The sequence below is a fragment of the Artemia sp. Qi Xiang Cuo genome, chromosome 17, assembly GCF_049724085.1.
Source record: "Artemia sp. Qi Xiang Cuo chromosome 17, ASM4972408v1, whole genome shotgun sequence".
Taxonomy (NCBI): domain Eukaryota; kingdom Metazoa; phylum Arthropoda; class Branchiopoda; order Anostraca; family Artemiidae; genus Artemia; species Artemia sp. Qi Xiang Cuo.
In genome coordinates, this window is record NC_142810.1 from 15,254,316 (window position 1) to 15,275,825 (window position 21,510).

The window sequence follows — 21,510 nt, forward strand, 5'->3', positions numbered from 1 at the left end:
CCTATTCCGGTTTTTAGTTTTGATAACCGACAAAATGAAGAACTGTCTCTCTGTTCCAGCACTTGAATGGAGCAAGCTGTAGAGAGTCAGAAAGAACTTGGGCACATATGGAAAAGTTCGTTTCCAACAGCGTCTTTAAAAAGGGACAAAGCTAACTAACAAACTTAACAGCTGTTATCAGAGTCTGGGAAAATTTTCTGAAAACAAATTAAGCCAGCATACCAGTCCTGATTTTAAATAGTTTGCCTTTCAAAGCGCGTATCAAGAAGAAGCCTAGAGAAAAGTAGAAATTTTTAAGCGCTAGGGTTGACGCGAAATCGAAAAATGAGAGCAATAGTAGCCACAATGATTAACATAATCGAAATCAGATTTTGTATTGAATAGACCCTAATTGTTTTACTGAATTCATGGAAAATAACAAAAGTTTTGTTTCCAACAAATCATGACTTTTTTCTAGATTTCGGGAAATTTACTAGATCCTCTAAATTTACTAATTTTTTTTTATTTTACTAGATCTAGTAAAATCCTACTGACGGTGGCAACCCTGGTTTCCGTAGGATTATAGTGGTGTGTACATCGGAATCGCGCGTGCGCTAAGGCGGATCGTACGATTAGGAGGAGCTTTATTGCCTACGTCGTGACTCGGCCTGGATCGTACGATTACACCTGTGAATCGTGTGCAAAGAATCTTATGATGTACTAAGTTAAAAAACACTTAGAAAGAACCTAGATCTTTGCTTTTCTGAAACAATTTTGCTTGGAAGTTTTTTAACTTGTGTTTGTTTTTGCAGTGAAAAAATCTCTTGTGCTTTGCTTGCATTTGGCAATGAAAGTGTTTCATTATGTATAGAAAATCCGATCTTTCGTTTCTCTAAAACCTAATTTACTGTTAAAAATTTTCCATTTTGAGTGTGTTTTTGCAGTAAAGGATTTCTGGTCATGTTTTGCCCAGGCTATGCAATGAAAATCAACTCCAGCAGACTTTTAAAGGAATGTTCATGTTGCCGGCCAATTCGACTCCCAGGAGAAATTAAAGTCATACCGTTTTTACAGGCTTCGGAAATGAAGTTGTTTGAACTAATCACGAATCGGAATTCTGTCCTTGACATTGAAGAGTTGTTTGTCTTCCCAGAGGTTATTACTAAAATAGGGGACCAGGAAGAACATGGTTTTAAGGCAGAATATAGAGTTTATGAGGAGCTGAAAAAATCAAAGCTCCACACATATATGTTTTACAGTCCTAAAATGAAAAAAAAGAGGTGGGAGATTTTTTACTCATATCAAAATCGTCAGTAATCATTTTAGATGTGAAGGCTTTTAAACTAAAAGACAATCCAACGAAAGAAGAATATGAAATATTGCAAAATAAACTATTAGCTTATAAGAAGCAAGAAAAGCGTGTTATTCAGGATATTAATTTTTTTTTGACCAGACACAACTGCAACTACAATGCTGATTTATTTCACTACTTTATCGTGTTTCCAAACACCAAGCGAAGTCAAATACCCGCAGAAACAGAATGGATGCCCGAAAATGTGCTTTTCCAAGAGGAATATTCGAAGAGGTTATTCCAAGTATTCAAAACATATAAGAAACTGAGTTCGAAAGAAGTGGAGTCTAGATTTGCCAATGAAAACAGTCAATACGCACTGAGAACTCTCTTAGCATGGTTAGTAACCTTTTACTTTTGTTTTTTTTTAATTAATTAAAGGGAAATTTCAACTTTTAAGAGGAAAATTACAAAAATAGTAGCCAACTATTTCTTAAATGCTTCCAAGGGTTATTGCAATGCTTTCGGTACTGGTGCATAATGAGGACTCTTTTATATACTGCTAAAGAAGTCAAGTTTGGTTAATGCTAATGAAATAAAATAGGATGAATATATAATAGTTTAGAAACAAATTTCGGCTATACATTTGCTCATTAGGGGGGGGGGGTAAAGGGGACTCCTTTAGTATACCTACTCTTTTATATACTGCTAGTTTGGTTAATGCTAATGAAATAAAATAGAATGACTATATAATAGTTTAGAAACAAATTCGGGCTATATATTTGCAGATTAGGGGGGGGGGGGCAAAGCATAGCATATGTTAAATACGTAACCTAACCTAGGTACCTTTTCCCCCAAAAAAAACAAAAAACAACACTTTAAATATCGTATACGCAATTACAACCACGCTACACATTGTATTTCTCTACAGCGTTGTGTTGAATCATCCCGTAAAACGGCTTTTTCATCGCGTCTCCAGTTTGAGATATATAAAAGAGTATGTATACTAAAGGAGAATCGGGTTAAAGCATAGCATATATTAAATACGTAACCTAACCTAACCTAGGTACCTTTCCCCCTTAAACCCCAGAAAACAATCGTTTAAATATTGTAACTCATTGAGAAACCACGGCTTTGCAGTCATTTATGTATAGCGGTCTCACACAATTATAGATTAACAAAAGTTTGTAATGTCAATTTAGAATATGTAAGCATAAGTGTAACCAGGGATTTATATGTTAGGAGGGGGCAGGCCTGGGCAGCCAACTAACTGTTAGAAACCCACAGCATGGTCTCAAATATTAGTAACCCTTTAAAAGGGTCCCTTTTCAGGATTTATCAATTATCTTTTGAAGTTGACAAGCTTTGGAAGTTATCAAGCAATTTAATAAGAGGTGTATAAGTAACACCTTGTTATATTATTATTCCTACCCTCACACAAACTGTGATGCCTTCCTAAGCTCTGAAGTGAAGTTCACAATTACATTTTCTGTTAGGCAAGCTGACATGTTTATAATGTTATTTTAGATATCTCGACTGCAATAATTCAAATCTTTTCAAAAGGTCGCGCCAAAATTCCTGTCACACTTTGCGAAAAGTTTACTTATCTTGAAGAAATTGCCCCTATTTTTGGAAGAGGAGTTCTCTGGATCCCCTCTATAAGCAAAGCCTGACAGACAAGTATCAATAAATAAATGGGTACTTATGCATTATATGGTAGTCACCGCTATATACTGTATAGGGAAATACTGAAGGAAACCAGTCAAACGGGTATTTGCAATAGATAAACGGATCGCAAAGCGTGGTTTCTCATTGCGTTTACAATAATTAAACTATTGTTTTCTGGGGTTTAGGGGGGGAAGGTACCTAGGTTAGGCTTGGTTATGTATTTAAAATATGCTATGCTTTACCCCCCCCCCCCTAATATGCAAATATATAGCCCAAATTTGTTTCTAAACTATTATATTTTCATCCTATTTTATTTTATTTCATTAGAATTAACCAAACTTGACTTGTTTCGTCAGTATCATGTAATGCATAAGTACCAATAAATGAAACTCAAAACAAGCAAAGATTACAATAAATAACTGAATTAAACTCAAAACGAGCAAAAATTAACATGAGTAGCTACTGAAGTACAAACTATACTGAAGAAAAAACTGAGGATTGTCAGTTTAGTATAAATATACAAACATTTATTCCTTGAAGTTTCAATATTTTTTTATTTATTAAAGTAAAAAATTTGATAAAATTTAAACTGCCAAGTTAAAACTATGTTCTGGTCTTGAGAAGACATTTTATTGAGACGAGACGAGTCGCTTTACGAGTCGCAATACTATTGAGACGAGTCGCTTTCACTATACAGTTCGTTACCATGAACTGTTTGACAATGTCAATGAGTACTACTGTCAATGATTATCACACAACAAATATTCTTTCCCTTCGAAATTTTACGAACTTTTTCGCTCTTTCCTATATCTTTTCCCGCAATATTATCACGGTTTAGCACGTTTTCAAAAAGATCCGCCCATCTCCTTTTAAATCTTTCGTTATAACTCGAACAAGCGAAAATACAAAAACTTTTTTTTTATCACTTCCACAAAATCACAAAAGCATCAAAGATCCAACTATGATAACCAATAAGGCACCAAAGAAAAATTAATGATTTAGCAGGAGTGTTGATTTCTCATAACTATCACTCATAATTGTGTTTATTTATAAACTATTGAAATTAGATTGTTTTTGCTATTTTTTTAAATAATTTGTTGTTTTTTTTCTCCTCAACTGAAATGTTGTATCTCCCCAAACCCACTTCTGAAATTTTTGCATAAATACATGATAAAATAAGTAATTATAAAGTGGTTTGAAATTAAAACAAAATTTTCCTTTGCTATCGAAGTTGAGGCTATTTTATATTATTTTTTTTTTTTAGTCTATTATACAAAAAGTCTGGATTTTATCATTTCCAACCAAGAACTACAAATGTGTTTTTTTTTTTAACCCACCTCCTCCCCTCTCAGTGACGACAAATTTTAAATTCAAAATACATCTAAGTTTAACTTTAAACGTCACCTACTCTTTTTATTAAATAGTAGCCGAACTGGACAGACTTCAAGTCACCATATACTACCAAAACCCATCCAATCAAAAAAAAATTGTTTGCCATTCCCGTGGAAAAGGGCGTCCTCCCCCAACAGGAAGCCCTTCATACGGTAGCTATTTATTACCATACCTCTAAACTCTTCCGGATGGTGACCCTACGTGTCTCCTATAAAAACAAATAATTATAATAAAAAAGTCAAAATAAACTAATTAATATAAAAATAATAAAACAAATAAACCAAATTATCTATCAGTATAACTTTCTTTTACAGAAAATACACCAGCATATTTACAAATTATAAAGACCTCAAAGAAAGTTATAATGATACTACATTTCAACTTTATCTTTTCATTTTTCCCTTTTAACTATACTTCGGCTACTATTTAACTCCAAAAACAAAACAAAAGCAAAATTACAAAAACCGGCAACGCTGTTTTAGCCATTGCTACTTACACTGCGACACACACTCACAACATATCTCCTCAAACATAACCTACATCTTTCCAATAAACTCTTCAACCAACAACTCCATCCAGTTAATATCCACTTGTTCTTTCCACCTCTCAGTTTCACTTAAACGGGCTATCAATCTCCTACAATCATAACCAAATCTTCTTAACTCAATCCATTTTCTCTTCTTCTTTCTTTTCCATACATATTCACATAGTTTCATCACAATCAACACCACAGCTTGCTCTCTCCTCTCATTTCCAGGAATTTCTACATTCAGTTTAATCAACCTTATCTTATTCCTCCGTATTCCAAATTACTCCACGATCTCTTAAGGCACTAAAACACTTATCTACAATTCCTTCATTATATTTACAATTAAGAAATTCGTGCTTCAGGCCATTTATCACTAATTCGTCGCAAAGCTTGCACTTTGGACCTTCATCTTGTGTAAAGCGGCTTACCCGATCTTGAAGCGGCAGTATCTTGTGAATAAACAGAAACATCAATTCCTTTATAAATTGACTATACGGTACACTATGCATTTTCTCAAACGATAGCTTAAAATTCACAAATGGTTGTTTTGTTTCACGTGAAAAATCACTTCTTCTTCTTCCGTTTTCTCTAAATATCCATCAACTATCTTTTTCCTTTCGGCATTTTTCACCTGATCACTCAGCAAGCCTTGGTTTTTCATTTCTAATACACCATATTACTTCATGGAGTTTCTCTGGCGCATCCCTGATCATTTTTTTGTTTTGCTAGTTCATCCTTCTCAGCATTTATCACAGTTAAGGCCCATCCTCTTATTATTTCACTGTCAATCCATTTACTACAGATCATCTCACAGAAGTTTCTAATTCTCAGAGACTTACACACATTTTGGAAATTTATAACACCAAGACCCCCCTCTCCAAACGTTCCTCTCCTCTCCAAACGTTTCGTTCCTCTCCAAACAAAACGCCAAATGCTCCTTTCCACCTTTGTAGCATACTTTTCTTCAAGATTAAAAGCCAGTGCCAGATAAAATAGCAGTGGGAGAGCATGCGTGTTTACATACACTACTCTCTCAAACATTGACAGAAAGTATGTTCTTTGATGGGCTACCAGCAACCCCTCAAACTTTTGCACACGCTCTTCCCACAAATTTTCCACATTCACCGTTATCTCAAAAAGCGCACCCAATACTTTCACTGACTGAGCCTCCTCGACCCAGACGCTATCATCTAACCGTGCGCACTCACCTATGTTTAGTAACTGGCTTTTTTTCTGTGTATTTTTTTCTTACCACTTCCATCAAATCTGTCATACTCCCAGGAAGGAAGGCCCCATCGTCTACAAAAGCCAGTGATTTCAAGGATATATTCTCCGTAATGGCAATCCCCTGAATCCGCCGTTCAACATACTTAAAAAGGGGATCTATATAAAGTTCGAATAAATAAGGGGCACTCGGATCCCCTTGTCGCATTGCCTTTTCAAGCTTCAGCCTTCCACTAGTGTAACCATTTATATTCACAACCGCCATCGGGTTCTTATATAAATTTTCACACCACTTCACAAACCTTTGATCGAACCCAAAATTTTCCTTCATCAGTGTCCACAGTATCGATCTTATAACCGAGTCATACGCTTTGACAACATCCATACACAGTAGGAAAGCCTTTACGGAAAACCCCTAATTTTTTGCCATTTCGTCGTCTCTGTGTACCATCAAGTCATGCAGCACGTTGAGAATATGCTGGGCCTTCTTTCCTCGAATACCACTTAACTGATATCCTCCCAGGATTCCAGGCATCACCTTCTCCATTCTCTTAGTTAAGAATTTGGACGTTATTCTGTAGTTACTGTTTGAAACCGATATAGACCTCTGGTTTTGAAGGTCCATTCTATCGCCTCCTTTAAAAAGGAGAGATATCGTGCCCACATCAACCTCTGGATATCCTTGTCCAACATAGCTTCTCACCACCAAAGTAAACAGATTACCAATTTCCGGAAAAAATTCTTTATAAAATTCGTATCCAAGTCCATCCACCCCAGGTGACTTGCCATTTTTCATTCCTCTTATTATTTTTTCAGTTTCAAGCCGGGTTACCTCCTGAAGTATCAGCTCATTCTCTTTGGTCTTTACCTTCCTAACTGGTTCTAAATCTGCCAAGGAATCCATTCTGCAATCTTGTCCTTGATCTGGCAACGTGTAAATTTGCTTATAAAAATCTTCCACTATTTTTTGTATCTCCTCTTCATTTTCCACAACCTCTCCCTGCTTATTTCTTAATCCCCTAATTCTATTATTTTCTCTTTTCTTTTTTCCCTTAATTTTCATTGCTAGATTTACTTGTTCTGCATTTTCTTGAACTACAAATATTTTAAACTGGATAGATTTTCTAAAAAGATAAACTAAATAGCGCAATGCCTCTAAAAATTGAACAGCAAAGTCGTCATAAGTAAAAAAGAACATAATTTTCTTTTAACAGCTTGGGTCTTATCTATTGGTCTTTATTATAAAAACATATTGGCAACAACAATATCTACGTAATCTTTTCATTATCTACTTAATTAGGCCACATTATTTTTTTATACTTGATGTTATCGTTACTGATTCCTGAACGTAAAAGTTTGTTTTCTAAAGTTTATTATTGACATTGAGTTCGGGCATGGACCAGTAGAACCATTGGAAGCACTAGAGATCCATGGCCACACAAGACCCTGCATCTCAGCGTAGGCACAATCTAAAAAAGCAAGGTTGTATGAATGCTTTACCATCTCTATACAGATATAGCGCATATAACGACCCTTGATACTCCATTGCAGAATCAAACCCTGAAATCACAATTAAGGTCACACAATTAATTATCTACATAACAAAATGTAATTAAATGAATGTCCATGCAATCTAGTCGATTTTCCTGGAACTGAATTGAGTCGGTTTAAAAAATAACAAGCCTTTATAGATAGCTGCACCTGTTTCATGCTCGCTGTACAGAGAGATGTGCACAATCTCAGAGCTACGATTTCTTCTCTTTATTGCAGTGCTTCAACAGTATCGGATTTTTCCGACCAAATCGAATGTTTGGCATTTTGACCAGTTACCCCCTCCCTAAAATTCTGAGGGAGGTGACAGACGCCAAAATAGCAGTAAGGCACGACAATATATTTTAGAACATATTTCTTAGAATTAAGTTTTTTTTTGTAAACGTATTTAAAAAAGAAATGTCAAATAAAAAGAGTAACTAAATTTGCAGGCAAAAATACACAAAACTCAGCAAATTTTCAATGGTAAAGATACATGTAAAAAGATCAATCCATTTCATCTATAATGTATTGAATTATTATGCATTATTATGGATTTAATTTTCACCCATTACCCCCAAACCCTAAATTAAAAGAGAATTGGACTCAAATCTTAATTACGGAAAGATTTATTGTTTCCCGAGAATACAACAGCTGCAGACTAGTCTTTAAGCAAATTTTTGAAGCTTTAAAATTAGCTAACCTTTCAATTAGCTAACTTTTGGGTATCATTGCACCTATACAACGACTGTGATAGTCTTAGAAATCTTGAGAATCCTGAAAGGTGAATCCAGCTTCTGAAATCATGAACTCGCTTGTCTAGCTTGTGAGTTTCAGGACTAGGTGACTAGATTTTTTTTTCACATTTTTGTTAGTATTCTTTTCTTCACTGTTCATTCAAATTTATTGTTAAATAAAATAAATCAGAATTATATACGCGGCTTAAACTTTTCACGGAGGAATTTCTTTAGGGGGAAAGTTTTTTATGGAGATGGAAGGATGAGTTCCTGGCATTATTTCCAAGACGATCAGAAATTAAATTAAACAACTTTTTCAACTGAAAAAATAAAGCAATTTATGTCCAAGACTAGCTAGACCAAAGCAATAATTGCTAAGTTTTGAGCCACCAGTTGTAGAGAATTCTGCATAATTCAACATCACTATTTGTCAGTTTCACACAAAATAAAGCGACGCGGCAATACTGTCTATCACACAGAGCATAGAAGTGATATTTAGACGGTTGGTCGCTACCAAGGATGCCATCTATTGCGTAGCTTTATTTCGTCATATGTAGCCCTGTATCACGTTTTACATTAAATGCAGCACTTTTTCTCTTGCGTGACTAAATTTTAATACTTTCGAGCTACAATTTTTTTTCTTTTTTATTGGACGAAATAATGAGGAGTTTGAAAGAAGGTAAAAAGATTTTAAAAAATACGGACTGCCTTTTTGCCTTTTTTGTTTCGATAGATTGCTGTGAGGATAAAATCGGACATGGGTCCTAAAAAGAAAATTAGTGGTTCTTCTAAAAGTGGATCTGACCCAGATATTGTTTAGCGTTATTTTTTTATTTTACCACCCCATTTAACCATTTTTGACCCAATATATAGCAAATTTGTGAATTAGGATGTAGTAGTGCTGTAAAAATAGTAAAAATGTATAGTTTTAAATGGAACACACATCTATTGTTGACCCAGATATTGTACAGGGTTATTTTTGTATTTTCGCGCCTCACTCAATCTTTTTTGACTCAATATATAGAACATTTATGAATAAGGATTTTACATTGCTGTAAAAATAGTAAAAATTCAAAATATAGACAATTTGTGAGTAAGTACGTTGTAGTGCTTTAAAAATTGTAAAACTGTATAGTTTTAAATGCAACACTCCATCTATTGTTGAATATTTGGATTTTACAGAAAAATCTAGATATTTTTCATGCTCAGTATCCTATACCTATTTTTGACTCTTTGCGAGATATTGAACAGTTGGAAGTCAGCAATTTTGACACTTGGACAGTCAATAAATTCCTAGCTATGGAAAATCAAGGAAAACGGTTCACATATTTTTATCTTGTTTCTTATAAGCTATTTAATATATTTAGTGGTTGTACCAATTGAGGTTCAAAAATTTGGTATTTTGTTGGAATTTTGTATTGTACAACCAGCAGATAGCTTCGACAGCTTATAAAAATCACTTATTTCAGATAGCTTATAAAAAAAACTAAGATAGGAATGCGCAAATAGTTTCTTTAATATTTGATGGTTAAGAATCTAATGACTTTGAATGAGTCAAAATGGCTCTAATTGTTAAAATGTTGTAAGCAGTTGAAAACGGTTAAAGGACACTACATAGGGAAAATGTTTAGAATTTTTTCTGTGAAATTCTAAAATTCATTAACTTACGGTGTGATCCGTTAAAGAAACGTATCGTTTTTGTTCTCCACGCTTTTTGGAACACCCTCTATAGACAAAAATATATTTTTTGAAAACTACTTTTAAAGCTATTGCATTTAAGCCTTTCCTCTCCGTTCCGTCACGAAAAAGTGAAGGGGGGACGGAGAGAGAACATCCGATTGAAAACTGGTTCTAGCTTCTAGCTCCAAGAACGCGTGTCCAGGGTTGCCACCGAAGGCAAAATGAAATTGCAAGTTTTTCTTAGAAAAAAATCTCCAAATGACTAATCTCTCCCCTTAAGTTTAGCTCTCCTGAGCTGCTCACTTTGGAAAGTATCTTGAAGATGCATAACCACTCAGACTTTTTGTCATACCAATTACGAGAAAACTCAACACAGGCTAAAATTAACATAATTAGGGCTGACCATCCCCATGCCTTCTCAAGACCAGAACATAATTTTAACTTTACTGAAAACAAAATATGCAGTTTAAATGTTATCACATTTTTTACTTTAATAAATAAAAAATATTGAAACTCGAATGAATAAATATCTGTATATTTATACTAAACTGACAATCCTCAGTTTTTTTTCGGTCCTCCTGTACTAAACGTACTCTTTTATATACTGCTAGTTTGGTTAATGCTAAAGAAATAAAATAAAATAGGATGAATATATAATAGTTCAGAAACAAATTTGGGCTATATATTTGAACACTAGGGTGGGGGGATGGTAAAGCATATTATATATTAAATACGTAGCCTAACCTAACCTAGGTACTTCCCCCCCCCCCTAAACCCCAAAAAACAACAGTTTAAATATAGTATACGCAGTGAAAACCACGCTATACATTGCATTGCTCTATAGCGGTGTCTTAAATTAACCCGTCAAAAACAGGTTTTTTGTGACTGGTTTCCATTGCAGTATATAAAAGAGTATTTTTATTACAGGAGTACCGTTCTTCCTTCAGTACAGTTTGATTTATGTTCTGGTCTTGAGAAGGACTGGGATTGTCAGCACTGCTCATGTTAATTTTTGCTCGTTTTGAATGTAATTCAGTTATTTATTGTAATTTTTGCTCGTTTTATGTTTCATTTATTTATTGACACTTGTCTGTTAGGGTTTGCCTTTGGAGGAGAACAATAGAACTTCTCATCCAAAAATAGGGTCAATTTCTTCAAAATAAGTAAACTTTTCCCAAAGTGTGATAGGAATTACCATGCTGAACAAAATGGCTATCTCAAAATTTTGATGGGGTGACTTTGGGAAACACATGAGCGTGGGAGGGGGCCTATTTGCCCTCCATTTTTTTTTGTCACTTAATAAGGCACTAGAACTTTTAACTTCCGTTTGAATGAGCCCTCTCGCGATATTCTAAGACCACTGGGTGGATACGATCACCCCTGGAAAAAAAAATTAACACGCATCCGTGATCTTTCTTCTGGCAAAAAACGCAAAATTCCACGTTTTTTTAGATAGGTGCTTGAAACCTCTATAGTAGGGTTCTCTGATACGCTGAATATGATGGTGGGATTTTCATTAAGGTTCTATAATTTTTAGGGGGTCTTTCTACCTTTTTTCTAAAATCAGCCAAATTTCTTCAGGTGCGTAACTTTTGATGGGTAAGACTAAACTTGATGAAACTTATATATTTGAAATCAGAATTAAAATCTTATTATTTTGATGTATGTATTGGTATCATAACTCCGTTTTTAGAGTTTTGGTTACCATTGAGCCGGGTCACTCCTTACTTACAGTTCGAACTGTTTGATATTGCCTGTTCGTTTTAAGATTGACTTGATTGTTTCTTTTAATGTCACGTCCTTCTGAGTTATATTTATTCATTTTGACGCTTTCAAGTTTCATTTGTTTACTGATTTTAATTTATTTTTAGTTGAATTTCTTTATTTACTTCAAAGTAATTTCTTTGAGTTTTAATACAAATTAAAACCGTATAGAATTTCCAATAGCTTATGACATCCATAATTTTGTTTCTAAGCTGTTATTTTTTTGTCATATTTTGGTATATTTCACTGTGACTAACTTCAGTTCTTTAATTTGGTTGCTATAACATGTAGCCTAAGTACCATAAATTCTATTGTCATTTTTGAAATCTGCTTTCATTTTATTGTTTTGGCTTTATTGTCTTAACTTATGTTCCTAGCCTCCTCCAGGCCATTCAGCGTGTCCCCAGGTGGCGATAGGGAAACGCCCTACAGATATGTAGGGTACCTCCATAGGAGCCATGGACCAAGGGGGGACCTTGTCCCTGTGGGTCCTTGATGGAAACTGGGGCACCCTCGCCCAGGGTCATAAATAAAGGCGGAGGAGGAAGAAGGCCCCTCAAATGTACACTCAAAAGAGCCCACTGGTTTGCCCACAAGTTCCATGAGTTATAAACCTTCTCCCAGTAATGGGTTAAATTGCATGGTGATGCAGAACACGATCGTGGGAGGATCCTCTATAGGAGGAGAACTGCGGCAGGGCGTAAGATCCAGATCTATGGACAACGGCTTCTATAAAGGCTGCATCGACCCTTTTGGGGTACCTGCAAGACTGGGGACCTTGTGGTCAACTCTGTTCTCACTCTAGGAGTGTCACCCCTCGAGGAAATTATAGCCTAGTTGCCGACAAAGCATTCGCACGGGATTCTGACTAATGCAGTTTTTCTAGGCTTGGCATGTTTTGACTGGTGTCTTCGGGCTGTAAACTCGCTTCCTAGCTGATTATCAATTAAGGACTTTCTTCCCGTAGTAGCATAATATTTGTAGGCATGAATATATAATGAGTCGGAGGTAATAGGCTTGAGAATGTCTGTGCAGGATTTCGACTCTTGTTGATAGAAGAGCATCGCCAAGTGCCGAAAACTATGCTGTTACCAAGATGGGCCCAGGATTGCAGAAAGCCTTCATTCATGGAGGTCCCAGGGACTTCTTGCTGTCCAGTTCTAAGCCGGTTTAAGCACTTCGGTGTAGACTTCAGAAGATATGTGATCCCCGTCCTGCACTGGTATCCGGGATCATAGCTTTTCCTGAGGCGAAAATAATTTCAATGATATAAAGAACATGAAAATTGGAACTTGGAATGTTACGACGTTAAAAAATGACCATCAAATAGACATTTTGACTGACGAATTCAGATGATTCGAACTGGACTTATTAGGAGCTTCAGAAACTCATATCCCAGGGGTAGGAAGCATGAAATTAGGTGATGTAGAATTTGTTTACTGAGGCAGGAAGGATGGGGTACATAGACCGGGAGTAGGGCTCATGATGAATAATGAAGCTGCTAAGTCTTGTTTAAGCTGGGAAGGTATTATTAATAGAATACTAATTGCTCATTTTATGACTAAAAAGTTCAGGGTATCAGTTATAGTACTATGTGCCCCTGTTTAACCGACTGACGGAGATACTAGTGACTCAGATGAATTTTACTTACAGTTACAGGAGCGAATAGACAGGGTCTCAGGTAGAAATATGATATTATTACTAGGAGATTTTAACGCCCAGGTAGATAGAAATAGGGATAGATGGTATCCTAGCCTAGGTAAATTTGGTGTAGGAAAAGAAAACAGTAATGGATACAGACTTTTGCAATTTTGTGGGTATAACAATCTAGTTATAACCATTACGTTGTTTGGTCATAAAATGGCTCCTAAGTTAACATGATATTCACGTGATGGTAAGACAGCAAACATTATTGATTATGTTATAGTAAACCGAAGACTGGCAGGATCAATACAAGATACTAGGGTATATAAGAGTGCTGTTATTTATGTTAAAAGTAAAGATCCCCATCTAGTAGTGTCAAGGGTTAATTTAAAGCTAAAATATCGGAAGGGTAATTACCTCCCGGGAAGTTATGATGCTGGTAGACTCCAGGATGAGAATTTGAGAGAAACTTTCCAGAAACAGTTGAATACTAAACTTGAGAGTTTAAAATTTGATAATGTGGAAGATGTTCGGAATAATTTTAGAAAAATAATTTGTGAAGTTGCTGAAGGAGCAAGGAAGAAAGCTTAGGGAAGAAAGCTAGAACTGCAGCTAAGAATATTAGTGAAAAAGCTTTATATTTAATAGAAACGAGAAAGGACAATGAATTATCTGAGTGACAGATCGTAGGAAAACAAAAGGAATGTTAAGAAACTGGAGAAAGCATTAAAATATGAACTAAGGAGGTGTGAAGTGGAGGCCATGGATAAAATTACTGAGGATCTGGGAGATGCAGCTAGACGGCATAATAGTAAAATATTGTACTGGCATGTTAACAAATTGAAATGGAGTAGTCAATCCGTACTTGGCCCAGCTAAAGATAGGAATGGGGCCACAATTAGCGATAAGGAAAGAACTGAAGAGAGATGGGTTGAACATTTCGAGAATTTGCTTAACAAAAATAGAGTTGCAGGAAAAGATATAGAGGAAAAATCAAAAAAAGTTTGTGATACCTTGGATGTGAAGGAAGATTGGTCCTGTGAGGAAGAATTAGCGACAGTACTAAAAATATTAAAAAAATAAAGCTCCGGGTGCTGATAGGGTGGTAAATGAGTTTCTTAAATATGGTGGCTCTGAGGTTAGAAATAAGTTACTGAAGATTATGAATATGAGTTTTTAAAAAGGGGAAGTACCTAACGATTTTAGGAAAACCTTAATTAAGTCACTTTATAAGAAAGGTGATGAAAGTGAGTGTGGTAATTATCGAGGCATTAGTCTGGTCTCTGTAGGTAGTAAATTACTTAGTAATATGATACTTTTTAGATCGAGAGATGCCGTAGACAAAGTTTTGAGACAAGGACAGTGCGGTTTTAGAAAAGGTAGAGGATGTGTCGACCAAATTTTCACTCTTAGGCTAATAATTGAGAAGTGCCTGAGTTGTCAAACACCTTTGGTCCTCAGTTTTATAGAATATCAGCAAGCGTTCGATTCTTTGGATAGAAGAGCTTTAGTAAAGGTTTTATCCTTGTATGGTATACCAGACAAATACATTAAAGTGATTAGTGCTATGTATGAGAATAACACTGCTGCAGTTAAGGTAGGAAATGAGGTTAGTAGCTGATTTTGCATTAAATCAGGAGTTAAGCGGGGTTGTGTTCTATCCCCCTTTATATGGCTTATTTTGATGGACTTCGCCTTAAGGAGCACAGGAAAGGCAATGGGAGACCACGGAATCAAATGTGAAGGAAAAAGTCTCCCGGACTAAGATTATACTGAGGATTTATGCATCCTAGATGAAAGTGTGAGCAAAATGAATGAAGTTTTAGAGATTTTGCAAGTTCAGGGTGCTAGAATAGGTTTGAAAATTCAGGTCAAGAAGACTAAGTCACTGAGGCCAGGAATAAGTGAAGATGAAAAGGTGACGTTGGGTAATGAAAAGATTGATCAGATGGGCAGCTTCACTTACCTTGATAGCATTATTAGTAAAGACGGTGGGAGCAGTGAAGATGTTAAAAGTGGAATAGCCAAGGTTCAGGGGTTTTTTTCACAGTTAAAAAAAATAGAAGAATAGGAAGATAAGTCTGCAAACCAAGATTAGAATATTAGAAGCTACAGTGGTGACAGTGGTCAATTATGGCTCTGAAGCATGGGCGCTCCGAAAAGCGGATGAAGATTTGCTTGATGTTTTCCAGAGAAATTGCATAAGCATTGTTCTGGGTACCCGGCTGACTGACCGTATTTCAAACAATAGGCTATACAAAAAATCTGATTCAATACCGCTCTCTAGGGCTATAATGAAAGAAAGGTTGAGGAGGCTAGGGCACATTGTGCGGATGAACGACGATCGATTGCCGAAGATTGTCCTTTTCAGCCAACCGTCTAAGGCTGAAGAGAAAGCAGGTCGTCCTTGTCTAGGACAGGAGGACATCATAAGGTAAGATTTATAGGTAATAAGACCTTCGTTGGCGGGTGTAAAAAGTAGGTTTTGAATAGATTGGGACGGAGGAGGAGCGTGCGTAGCTGTTTTGGCCTCAGGTGGCTTGGTGCTGCTGTGAGTTGCTAGTAGTAGTAGTAGTTGATACCGATATATATATATATATATATATATATATATATATATATATATATATATATATATATATATATATATATATATATATATATATATATATATATATATATATATATATATATATATATATATATATATATATATATATATATATATATATATATATATATATATATATATATATATATATATATATATATATATATATATATATATATATATATATATATATATATATTTATATATATATCAAAAGAATTGGTTGTTTATGCTGATTTCAAATATTCAAATATATAATTTATTAAGTTTAGTCTTACCCATCAAAGGTTACGAGCCTGAGAAAATTTACTTGATTTCGAAAAAAGGAGGAAACACCCCATAAAACTCAAGTGATCTTAATGGAAATCATACCATCAGATTCAGTGTATCAGAAAACCCTAATTTACAGGTTTCAAGCTCCTATCTGCAAAAATGTGGAATTGTGTATTTATTTTCCCAGAAGAAAGATCACAGATGTGTGTTTATTTAATTTTTTCTTTTCCAGGGGTGATTGTACCGACCCAGTAGTCCTAGAATATCAGGAGAGGGCTCATTCAAACGGAAATTAAAATTTCCAGTCCCCTTTTTAGTGAAAAAAATTGGAGGGCAAATAGGCCCCCTCCCCGCCCCTTTTTTTGCCTAAAGTCGTCCGATCAAAATTTTGAGATAGCCATTTTCTTTATCATAGTTAAAAGGCCCAATAACTATGCCTTTGGGTACAGCATGACCCCCCCCCCCCCGAGCCCCAGGAGAAAGGTCTTTAAGTTATAAGATGTGCCCTTTCCAGGGAGTGAACTTGTCAGGGGAAATTATACACTGGTGGAATTTGCCAGAATTCTTATACAAAACTCTTTTTATGTGTCTTATTTTCTCTTTCCGTCTCAATCTTACGCGCGGAGTTGTTAAGAGTAATTGCCCTGGGTAAATTTTCAATTCAACCATTGGGGACTTTGTCCATGATCCTATTGCACTAGCTTTTCTTAAAAAGGCCAAAGCAAATTTTGAAGGAATTTCACTATTGATAAATGAAGAGTCGATGTTTGTATGTGAACCCATGGCAATTTGTCGTTGATTTGTGACTGTGTGAGGAACGAGCAGTTTGATATTACTTGCACTAGCTCTTAATTTTTCAATTGCCAAAGCAATAGAACTCATAACATGTTGTTTTCAAACTTGAAGTATTATCCTGAAGCACTAGTGAGAGAGACTGCCGCATCAGGCGCAGTGGCAAGTACCTTTTGCAAAATAAAACTATACAGGGCAAGTTGTAACTTAATGTCAATTTTAACATTGAGAGGTATCTTCCGGGGTATATTAAGTATTTCATGATTTATTTTCCCCACTAAGTGTAAATCACTGGTTGTTGCCTCTCTAAGCATATTGGTAGTGGCAGTGTCCGTTTTATATCCACTGGCTAAAGCCCTCAATTTCTTATAGACTTTGGAGTCTTCAACATTAATTGCATGTAACTTGTATAGTTTGAATGATTGTTGCTAGTGCTAAACAATGTTCTCTTTATGTGGACGCTAATTTGTCTAAACAAATTATGTAGTACACAATTTTAATAGGATATTCATTAGTAGGACTTGGTTGTTCATTGTTAGATTTTTTTACTGTCACATGCAAATCTATAAATGTGGAAGTCAAATCTATGAAATAATCATCACTGGAATAAATATTAAAATGAATGTTTTCAGAGAGGTGTGTTGTGGGTAAAATTGTTCATAGTAACCGTGTTTTACACTCATATCAAAATTTTCTGCATTGAAAAGATTCAATGATGAGATGACTGAGGGAAGGGACTCTTTGTGTGGTAAATATGCCATTTCTGTTAAGGAGAAGAAATCCTTTTTTGATTTAACCCTTTTTTCCCTTGGTTTCTCTTTCTTTTTTGACAAGATGATGTCTTTTGCTTCTGACCTGAGTAGAGACTGATGAGTGATAAGGTGCTTTTCGGCCTTTTTAAACCTTTTTCGCTTTGTCGTGATTTCAATCGCTCGCCGAGAGCGATATCCATTTAAAAAAATGGATAATATTTCAGTGAAGCAGCTTGATAGAAACACGTCGCATATTACAGAGTAAGAATATGATTCTTTTAGACTTTGGTTTTAGTTCTGTATATATCCTAGGATTATTTTGGGGACCATCAAGATCAGAATGGAGACAGGGGAGTATATTGTAGGAAAAGCGACCATAATTTTTGAAAAAAAAACATGAAATAAGAAATCTAATGTCACTGTTTCGTTTATTAACATTTATTAGCTTTACACTATTAGCTTTACAAATGACATTATTTGCTTTACATATGACATTATTAGCTTTACATATGACATTGTTAGCTTTACATATGACCATATACTACAGGTTTACAATGAAAACAATTGCTAAGAATCGATTTCAATTTATGCGTAGAAATTAAAAACATTTTCAGTCAATCTAGGTAACCCAAGATTTAATATGAATAACAAACAGATGTTAAATAAAAAAAAGGAAAACAATTTCCTCACATTAAAGTAAAAAGCGAAATTAAAACGAAAAAAGAACAGATATTTGAGCATAAAAGAGTGGGCTTCCCTTTCCCCAACGCCCTGTTCTTTACGGTAAAGTTTTGTAGTGTTGTGAAAATGCTTTTCGCTCTAATTTAACGACTTTTGTAATTGAAAACAATTTATAACGAATTTAAAAAAATACAACTTTAGCGTAAAGAGTTTAAGCATGAGATGATGAATGTTGGAACAATTTCTGTTTGTTTGAAGATTGAATGTCAATCTTCATCTATATCCAAGAACGTTTTTTATTTACTAATGGATAAGAAACAACAGAAATTTGTTTTAGCAGGGGTGTCAATTTCGCATAGATTGTTTTTCAAATGCTGCTAGGATATCCCCTCTCTCTCTTCCGTATAAAGTTTCTTCTCGAATATTACCCTTAGAAACTTTCTTATCCACATAAAATTCCCCTTGTGTAAAATCCCTTCCCCTACATAAAATTCCCTCCTCTCCTCCCAAAAATAACTCCATATATTGCTCAATCACAAGTACTTCATGTGAACAATGAGTAAATTGTGTAACTTGAAGCCCTTTCCCTAGGAATTCTGAGAGGTCATATCAACCCCAAAGACACAGTTATTGGATTTTTCAAATTTGTTAAATCTACTGACTATATAAAAATATTGATCGGATGTCTTTGGGGAAAAAGGCTTGGTAGTCGAGTTTGCTGCGCTTCAATTATTTTGGATATTTTTTACTGTCGGTTGCTATTGGGCCATGTCGCCCCTTACTTACAGTTCCTTGCCATGATTTGTTTGAAACGATCCCTACAAGTGGTCATTGTAAAAGCATAGTGTTCAATTTACTTTTTCAATTCGCTCAGTTTGTTAATTTTCTTATTAACTGTTGATTATTAGTAATTTATATTCTATTTAGTACGTTAACTAGTAGGTTTATTATAGACGAGATAGAGTGAATCTTTTTCGTATGGATCTTAAGATGGCCATAACATGGGATATAACTATGTCTTTAGGGGTAGAATGACCCCCCACAGTCCATGGGGAGAAGCGTGTAAGCTATAAAATTTGCCCAATTTTTACGTATAGTATTTATTGGGAAGTGTACAGATATTTTTCGGGGGGGGGGGGATATTTTACGCTTGGGGTGTATTTCCAGAGGGAGAATTCATTATCTTATATTATCTTTGCCAGCTAAATTTTGCATGTGGAAATGTTCTGGGGGAATTAATCGGGGGCAATTTTCCACCTTGGGGGTTTTCAGTGAGGATGGAACTGTCTGGAGAAAATTTGACGGGGGGGGGATACACTTTACGTTGGATGAAATTTCCACAGACGAGTTTTTCTTGAGAGGGGGGGGTGTATTTCATGGAGGTTGAGGCAGATTTGCCAACATTGTTTAAAATAATGTCTTTTAAATAAGAATGAATTTGATTGGCTGGTTTTGACTCGCCTTTTGTTTTACTTTTGACCAATAAACAAAGTCGGGATGAAATCTAAAAAGATGGATTTCAACACTTCCTGGCAGAATAAATCGGCCGACAGGTAAGGCATAAAATATTTTTTTGTCATAATTTCTTGCTTGGACTAGGACTGGATACTTCATCCAGAAGCTTGATAATTCTGTATCCTGAAATCAAAGTGGTTCTTCTTAGTTTTCCTTCATAATTTCAGTATTTATTTTCAGGTGTTACGGTTCCTATCTTAGTTCATCAAGCACGCCAATGGGATATCAATCAAGCCAATGGAATATTTGGAGAGAGCTCGAGAAATGTTTAAATGAGGAATATAATTATAGCAAGACAGACATAGATGGAATATTCTTAACCCCCATGCAGATATTGATTGTGGAGTGTGATCATCCCTTTCTGCAAATCACGGGTATGCCAGGGACTGGTAAAACCTACTGTTTGATATTAAAAATGGTCCGTATGTTCTTTGAACTTTGGCAGTTACACAGAGGACAAAATTCAAAGGAAGAAGAATTAATCGTTGTTTATCATGAAAACGAGAAGACAATACGATTTATGAGAGAAATGTTTTGGGGACACGTCAACAAACAAATCAAACAAAAGATGGACAATATGGGAGAAATTCCGAAATTAATAATATTCGTTGGTGGCAAACATGCTCAGGATATTGATACAAAAGAAAATTTTGAAGTTAGTAAATATGACACCAGAACAAGATTTAAAATCTTTTATGATGATGTTTTTGGACCATTTTGTGATGATTTTAGACCATTTTATGGTCTAAAATGGTCTATGGTCTATGGCGTAGCATCAGAAATTACTTTGGCAATGAGTAAGTCCAATTTCTGCTGGTATACTTCCTATAGAAACATATCTAGACTTATGAAAATGTCTACGTCTAAAGAAATGGATGTCCAGCCCTGTGTACATCACAGAGTACATCTTACTGATAGTCTGAGATATACAGGCAGCATATACGCCCTTTTAAATCAACTTCATGCAAGGATCATGGGTAAATATGCAAGAATATATTTCTATCCAGGTTTTGGTCCAGGAACTCGAATTATTGGAGAAAAACCACAGTTTGTTACTGTAAAAGACTACAGGGCCATGGAATTTAAAGTGCATGAACTACTTCAAAAATTTGAAAAAGAAGGAACTCAGAGAAGCGAGATAGCCTTCATTAAAACCGAATCATGGACGGATATTGTAAGGGATGTATTGAGAAGGGATATGAATAATAAGGGATATGAATGGTAAGGAAGTCTCTATTAAAACAAACCTAAAATCTCCGAAATAAAAATAATTAAGAACCACTTTTTAATTCAAAGATTATTTATCCTATTAGCAACTGATCTAGCAAATCTGATCAATTGAGAATAGATATGAATAGATTCAGAATAAAGCAAATAGAAAGGATCGATTCAGATTTATCCAGGATCTATCTAGAATGAATATTTTAAGGTAAGGATAAGGGAAAATA

At 35.2% G+C, this 21,510-nt stretch overlaps 1 protein-coding gene across 1 annotated transcript; it reads left to right on the plus strand.

Moving 5' to 3' along the window:
* Positions 1 to 712: 712 nt before the first annotated feature.
* LOC148941935 (uncharacterized) lies at positions 713 to 21,287 on the plus strand. Its single transcript, XM_089103184.1, has 2 exons — positions 713 to 1,669; positions 20,243 to 21,287. The coding sequence occupies exons 1-2, from the start codon at positions 1,524 to 1,526 to the stop codon at positions 21,285 to 21,287; spliced, it is 1,191 nt and encodes a 396-aa protein (XP_088959310.1). The 5' UTR covers positions 713 to 1,523.
* Positions 21,288 to 21,510: the final 223 nt, after the last annotated feature.